The 8,037-nt window shown below is 35.8% G+C and overlaps 1 protein-coding gene and 1 long non-coding RNA gene across 2 annotated transcripts; one reads left to right on the top strand and one right to left on the bottom strand.

Annotated features, from left to right (window-relative positions):
• Positions 1-2,450: 2,450 nt before the first annotated feature.
• LOC147509068 (ESCRT-related protein CHMP1B-like) lies at positions 2,451-6,831 on the bottom strand. The gene is made up of 3 exons (XM_086601366.1): positions 6,291-6,831; positions 3,118-3,226; positions 2,451-2,873 (listed from the first exon to the last, which is right to left on the bottom strand). Exons 1-2 carry the CDS (start codon positions 6,641-6,643, stop codon positions 3,202-3,204), a joined length of 378 nt encoding a protein of 125 aa, XP_086457492.1. The 5' UTR covers positions 6,644-6,831; the 3' UTR covers positions 2,451-2,873; positions 3,118-3,201.
• LOC147509069 (uncharacterized) lies at positions 6,566-7,434 on the top strand. Its single transcript, XR_015218354.1, has 2 exons — positions 6,566-6,694; positions 6,825-7,434. It is a non-coding gene; the product is annotated as an uncharacterized LOC147509069 (long non-coding RNA).
• Positions 7,435-8,037: the final 603 nt, after the last annotated feature.

An 8,037-nucleotide genomic window follows, 5' to 3' on the forward strand; every position in this document is an offset into this window, starting at 1 on the left:
AATTGTTGTAGATAATGAGTTCGGTCTTGCAGCTTGAACATTGGTTCTAATTGAAGGATGCAACCCACTAACAAAGCAACTCACTTGTCGTTCCTGCGGAAGATGCCCAACCTTTGCAAGCAATTGCTCAAACTGAGCTTGATATTCTCATACAGATGCAACTTGTTATAAATTAGCCAGGTCGCCGAAAAAGTCGCTAAATGGATTGGGACCGCCAAAGCGAATAAACACGGCTAGTTCGAAGTCTTCCCATGTTATGACTGTCATATCCTCCTTCAAAATTTGGTACCACAGTTGAGCAGGACCCTCAGAATGGAAAGCTGCCAGTGACACACGTTCTTCCAGAGGAATGTGGTTTTATGAAAAAAACTCCTTCTCCCTGTATAACCAGCTGCTTGGATCGTCTTCACCATTGTAACGCGGAAAATCCAACTTCACAAACTTAGGCGCGTATGAATTGTTTGACCCATTGTACTGGGAACCACCATTTCTTCCATACTCACCATTCCGCCTAATGGAAACTCGAGCTGGTAACTGGGAATTTTCTCCAACTTCTTTAGTAGGCTAAAGAGACATTCTATCCATACGAGCATCCAATTTATCAAACATTTCGTTCATTCAGTTCATGAGATTCGATTGGCCAGTTGAGAGCTTATCCATAGCTTGCTCTAAGTGCTCTACCCGTTGGTCCATTCCTAAGCCCTGATACCAATTTGGTATGTACTGAGGGTTGTTCTTCTTGTTTTTGATAGTACCTATGGTGTAATAAGAGAATTAAGATAGAAAATGGATAGAGGCTTATTGAGGAGCCTGGACCTCCGGTTAACACAGATAACGTACTCAACCCACCCAATAAGGAAAAGAAGTTACAACGTTCACTTCCAGAAGACTAACGTACTCAACCCACCCAATAAGAAAAAAAAGTTACAACGTTCACTTCCAGAAGACTAGGTCTCCCACTACTAAGTTTCCTTCAACTAGGACTCAACAACTTCAAATACTCCTAAACTCTAAGAGTTACATAACTACTGCCAAATAATAATAATAATAAGGAAGTGATATAGATCAGTTTGCAAGTACGTTGAAAAATCCATTTTTCTTTTAAGCGCAGCACGACCCTGATCAATTGGTCACTTATTATCTAACAAATCTTATTTAAATCAAAACTTCTGCATTTATTTCTCAATTTTCCTAATAACATTTTGATTTTTACAAATTTCCTCCACTAGATTTGGATGTGCGGGCATGGTTTAAACTCTACAGTTAACTAAACCAATAGTCAGTGCCACAACATGTTCAAAAAGATATAAGCAAAATATATCACCTCCCATCTTGAGGATCGGTTAACCCCCCTCGGAAGTTGTTAGCTTTTTGGTAGCTAATTCCGACCTGGGAAGGGAATACCCTCCCCTATTCCAACAAAAGGCTTGATCATCCTACAGAGAGGGTATGTTGGCAACCCTTTACACACCTTGGTGATTCATAATTTAGCCCTATTTCGGAAAAGTCACTTTTCTCATCTATTTTCTTCATCAAATTCAATTGAAACCCTAAATCCCTAATTCTTCACTATAGTCAACTAGACCATATTTCCCATAAATTAATAAGCTACCACAAAACCGTTGACCGATCACTAAGACGACCCGTGTCAAGCTCCTCCAGCCATTGCAATCGGTTTTAGCCATATTAAATTGGTAAGAAATGCCCAAACAAAAATATAACTAGATAGACTAGCCATGCAGCCCGACCTGTGATCGGGCCTGCTATTCGTAAACCCATTATGTATATGCTATTAATTTTCAGGCTTTTAATTTTGGTTGATGTGCTTAAACCCATATATATATATAAATGGGTTAGTTTTAGTGCCCTGAAAATTAACAGTATATAGTTCCTAGTGTTAGTTTTTGCCGAAACAGTAACATTATGAAGTTACAAATATAATTAACTGAAGATTATAAGTTCGATTCCTTTCAAATTAATCCCAAACTTGTTAACATAACAATGGAGAAAAATGAATGTAATTGAAGAACAATTTTAAGAGTAAGAAAGTTTTCACTTGTTATTTAACAATGTTAGCAAACCATTGTATTCAAAGTTTCTCAGTGAACGGAAATTACATGAGTTATAACTTTTAAAACGTGGACATCACTAAGAACTTAACATGGTCTTACATCGATCAATGGTCTTTTATTTTCCTATTATTTATTCATAGCTAACCAAAGAACCTCACCTAATGATTGTGTGATGCAATCCCAGCCATAAAACAAAAGATAAGGTAAGGGCTGTGATGCTTGCAACTTGGTGAAAGAGGAGATATTAGATGTTGAAAAGTAGTTGCAAACTTCTAACTTGCTTTGAAAAGAACATAAAATTAAAAGAATACTAAAAAGCTTGAAGAAGTAAAGGGAAGATGATCATTAGAAACACAAAAATGAACTGTCATTGCCATTGAACATATCAGTAGATAAGTAGATATACAAAAATATCAATAGACACAAAAATATGACAAAATTCCGCATGTTCAACTTTATAGTTCTCTTTCACATTCCACATAGAGAGCAATACATTTACATAACTAAATGATCTCATTAGTAGTCCTAAACTCTCACATACTCCAAACACTCGTTCAAGTGTACATTTTTTTTTTTTTTTTTTTTCATACAAAAAAACTATCTGTATAGTCTAATCACTCTCTATGGTATACCACATAATATAATTGTTATTTGCGGTGATCCTTCATTGTTTGGTACTTGTACGACCATAAATAGTTGCAATTCGTTGTGCACCATGAACATATTTTTTGTGCACCTTGAAAGTGGCCATGTGATTAACCATTGATATTTGCGTCCCTAGAGTTTGTTCTACCACTCGTCCTGCAATGCCAAAAGAAGGTCAATATACCACACCAATTCAAAAGTCTATACAAAATATCTAAGCTATGTGCTTATATATATAACAAACATGCATATTGTGTAACCAATATGTCTAGCCTAAACATTGAATAGAATATCTAATATATTGCCAAATGCAAATAAATATATTTAGTGGTAGTTCTAATTGTATATATCATATAGATCACAACTATAATATTTGTTACGCAAGGTAAGTTGGACTCACTTTTCTTGTCGTTGGCTCGTAATGGTCTTGTTTCAAATCACCATACAACTTTTCTAGAGCCTCCAAGTGAGTGCCTTTGGTTCTTCAATTTTTTAAGCTTCTATAGCTGCTGAAATTATTGATGAAAACAATATTAGAAATTTTAAATGCAAGAGTAAACAGATTATCACATTTGCCACTGTTATATATACTAACCGATATCCCTAGCATAGGTATAACAAAGTGCCTGATCAAAACTAATGGAACCATTCTATGAGACAACTCCTCAAACAGTCAAACTCACAATTAAAACCATCTGCTCACATAAAAAAAATAGCCATTAATACGACTAAATAATAGAAAAAAAAAATCAAACTTTCATAGAAAGCAAAAATCTATATTATTAATTATTAGGAGGGACAACTAAAAGCTACCGCAACGTCTAAGAGCTCTAGAAAATGCTAAGCATTCAACTGCCCGTTACTGACTTGCAAATATCTTACATAATAAATTGAAGTCAGATAATATAATAATATTTTGATGAGAAATAGAAGTTATATTAGCGGAAATTATGCCTATATTTCCACCAATGTGACACACCACAAAGTTAGCTTTCTCTTTAGGTGTGGGAAAGTTAATCAAGATGGAAACTAAAAAAATCAATCACTAACTACTTTAGAACCATGAGCTATGAAACACATAATAAAACAATTGCATAGAATCAAAGGAAATAAAGATTATAGATAAACTAAATGAAACCCGAAAACTAAAAGAACTACCATGTGAATTGCATTTTTCTGAGAAAAACACAAATGAAAAATCAATGAAGGGCCATAATCCAATATCAGACAAAGACGCAGAAAGAAGACATAGTTGAACTATGCGTGCAATCTATCAAGCTGAACTTTATAGTAAAAATATAAAGCATAGTATGTACAACATATCGATGATTTATTGTACTCATATAAATGCGCCGACAACAACTTGATGATGGTATGCATCAATGAAGAAAGAATGAGCTATTTTGTAATGAAGATAAATAAGACTAATTGTGTACCCTAGAAATCTCTAGACGCTTCATTCATTATTATTATTGAATTCTCCTAGAATACATGCCAAAAGCAGATTGAAGTAAAACATGTGTACATTCAAGCATTTATTACTGATAATGTGTACCCACATTACACATTTGTGAGGCCTCTATTAAGACTTTGTAGCCAAGGATTAGAGGAGCAGAAGTGTATCCCTTTGCCTCAGAGTCTCATACTACTAAGGACTTGATAATTAAAAATATAAACAAATATAAAAAATTAAAAACCAACTGATGATCAAACATTGATGATTAAAAACCAAAATACAATTGTTAACATTGTGTACCTGAACAACAGTTGATTGAAGGTGAAACGCAACTGATTTCAAACTTGGGAGATCAATGTTGATACTCAGTAATCAGTACTATGATGGAAAGGCGACAATCTATCGTTTAGTAACCGCTGAAACTGACTTATTATCCTCCCTATAACACTCTCCATCTTCATCTCCACGACCGACTTCAATCACATCCCCATAAGACCCCGATCTCGGAGGTGGCCTTGTTCCATACCCACCAAAATCATCTCTAAACCCTCCACCATACCCTCCAGGTGGCGATCTATAATGCTCTACTCGCCTTCCACCAAACCTATAATCATGCCCACTTCCACTACCCGATCTATAAGGCTCGTCTCGCCTTCCACCAAACCTATCATCACCACCACTACCTTGTCGTTTCTTCTCATAAACTAAACCCTCCAACTTCTGATCAAGATACAATGCATAAGTCCGTACAAAAGCAGAATGGTCCCAAGAATTAGAATGAGCCTCATCTCTAAAATTAAACAAATTAAGTAACCTCGTACCTTTCCTCGTAGCATACAAAATCTCTTGTTGAAACGCAGGATCTCCTTCACTTAAAGCATGTGAACTAACATCAAAGCTTTTAATCCAACAATCCAATCACATACATTCTTGAATAAGAAGTGTTAGAATTTCACGGATATATTTCTCGTCCGTTGGGTCGTCGTCATGTGTCATGACTTTGACTATGCCTACTTCTAGATCTGGTGCTGTATTGATTGCTACTTTTGCTATTCCAATACTTGTTTGGTCTTTTACTTCCCCCGATCGCTTTTCTCATTGTGCTAGACGACATCTTAGAAAAAAAAAAGGTCAAAGCTAGAATTGGAGGATGGATCTGTTTGTTTTTTAAGAGGAGGTGGTGTTTATTAACCTAGTTTTGTGATTGTTTATTGGGTTTCTTTAAGCCTCTAAGAGGCCTGGTGCCTCGAAGCTCTTAAGTGTTACATGGACACGCCATATTTTAAAAATAATCCATGTCGATCATTATCTGTATTTTTGTGTCGGACACATAATGTATGTGATATACTCCAATTATTTATAATTTGTCGTGGTCAGAAACTTCGTATCCCCATCAATACAAACTTATGTTTTTTTCAACAATGCCAATATGCTATTAAATCCCCAACTGCTATGGGGAAGAAAAGATGAAACCAAATCGACTTGGTATCCGATTTTTACAACACAGTTTAACAAATCAACCAAGCTTGCACCATATAGTCCACAGCCAGAATGCTAGAATTTTGCAAGTCCAAGTTACCCCAACATATTATAAGTTCTATAACGATAACCCCAAATCGACAAATACAAATTGATACCACGGTATAGGTTTGACATAGTAGCAAACCCATATCAACCACCCAAGAGAACTTGACTAATTCCACGAACATAAATCTAAAACCATCAAATAATAACAACTATCTAAAGTTTAATAACCAAATGGAGCAATAACAATCTATATTCACAACCACAATGCTCTCATATCGCATGTCCAAACAACACCAAGATATTATGACATAACCCCACATGGATAGCATCATAATAAGTTTGAGATAATAGCAAACAACACAACTACCCAACAACACTTAAAATACAAAACTGACCTGTTCAACAAACAGAAACCTAAAACCATGAAATGTTACCAATTACCCAAGTTTTAATAACCAAATGGAGCAATCATAATCCAAGTTCATAACAATTTAAGTATCTGTATCTTCTATCCTCCACACACACAATCAAAGCTCCACAAATAACACACACTATACATAAAAACTTAAAACCCCATCATAAACCCTTACCCTCTGGCCTTAAGCTCAGCCAATTGCCTTGAAAGATCATCTTCATCAACCTTCTCATTACTCTTAAACGCCGCCGCAATAGCATGACCTGCAGCTTGAGAAAGCCTAACAGAAACTTCCAGCCCATAATCATCCGCCACCTGTTGCATCAAACTATTAACATCCCCTTCCGGAGTACTCAACGAAGTACTCCCCGCCATCGAACTCTCCATAAACTCAGCTTGTACTTCCATATTAACAAACTGATTCTGAAATTGGTCCATAGTCTCCGACATCTTCTGTAAATTGCCAGTAGTAAGTGATGATTCCAACGACTTCACAATCGACCCCATGGATTTTGATATAGTGATCATCTTCGCTTGCGTATCGAGCGTGCAACTACCGCGTCTAGATGGGACGCTAGCGTAAGTAATTCATCTGTTCGCAATTATAGTAACTGGCTTCATATTTGCTCCTGTTGATTACAACTGATATAAACTATATTATTTGAATCTTCATCATCATGCAAATGGTCCGAAAGTTTTACATCTTCAGACTTGGTTCACGCACGTGACAACAAAAAAATACTTGCTCACTCAAGGACTATATATGTCAGGAGTTAATGGGTAAGCACCTTGTCAAGGATGGGGACTGAATGACTTATGTGGCTGCATTATAAGACCCGCTTCTTAGGACTCAGAGCAGCTAGACCCTCCCAACGGGGGAGGGAGGTGGAAACTGGGCACAGCTTGAAAGAGCCTTCTCTTCAGTAGAAAGTTTCATTCTTTTAGTCTTCAACGATATAGGCTCCTGTGCAGTTATTTCTTCAAACAGGTTACTAACTTTGGCAAGGTTCTTACAATGTAGAAATGCTATACAAATGGAGAATGCTTGTACTGAAGACATTGAGGAATTGAAGTCGATTAAACACACGCCCTTATCATTTTCGATTCTTTCTCTCTTCACTTTGAAGATTGAGAGAGAGGAAAAGAATTGATCAATGGTGTACCGGCGGGGTGAGGGTTTTTTTTTTCTTGTTTTGCTATTGATTTTTTTCCTTAGGTTTGAGAAAGAGTTTTTCATATCATTCTATTTTTTTAGTTGTCAATTACTTACTTACTCCTGGTGTACATTCAAATAAAGGCGTATGCTGGGTTTTTGGTTTGAGAATTGCTAGCGTCCTGACCCTTTATAGGGTTAGGACCGTTCTAGCCCACTTAAAGACAAGAAAAGCTACCTGATTACTTACTCTTCTTGTTTCTGTTTTATCAAAAAAGAAAATGAAAAAGGACAAAGTTCTTGAACTTCTCAACACCACCTTCTCCTTCAGATGGCAACCACCGAAACTGACAAGAAAAATAAAACCTTTCTCTATTTCTCTTATACTCTCGTCTCTCTCGATCTCCTCCTCATCTTAAACAGTACATTGATTTATAATTGATAATTAATAATCAATGTCCTCAATTCAAGTAGTTTTTTTTTTTTTTTTTTACTATTTTTTTTTTCTAGATTCTCTTTTTTGCTTTGGCCGATAATCAATCATCTTAATTGAGACAAAGCTAGAAAATAAAATCCAAAAATAGATAACCCATTACCAAAATAAAAAATTTCATCTTTCTCAAATTTAATCCAAAGTTTTAAAAGAAAAAAGAAACACCCCCATGTAAAATGTTCAAAACTTATTTGTGGAATCAAAAATCCAAAAAGGAAGAAGGAGAGCAAAAAATCTATGTTACTATCTTTGGCTTTTCTATAAACTTCAACCTAT

Source organism: Coptis chinensis, chromosome 3, assembly GCF_015680905.1.
Source record: "Coptis chinensis isolate HL-2020 chromosome 3, ASM1568090v1, whole genome shotgun sequence".
NCBI lineage: Eukaryota > Viridiplantae > Streptophyta > Magnoliopsida > Ranunculales > Ranunculaceae > Coptis > Coptis chinensis.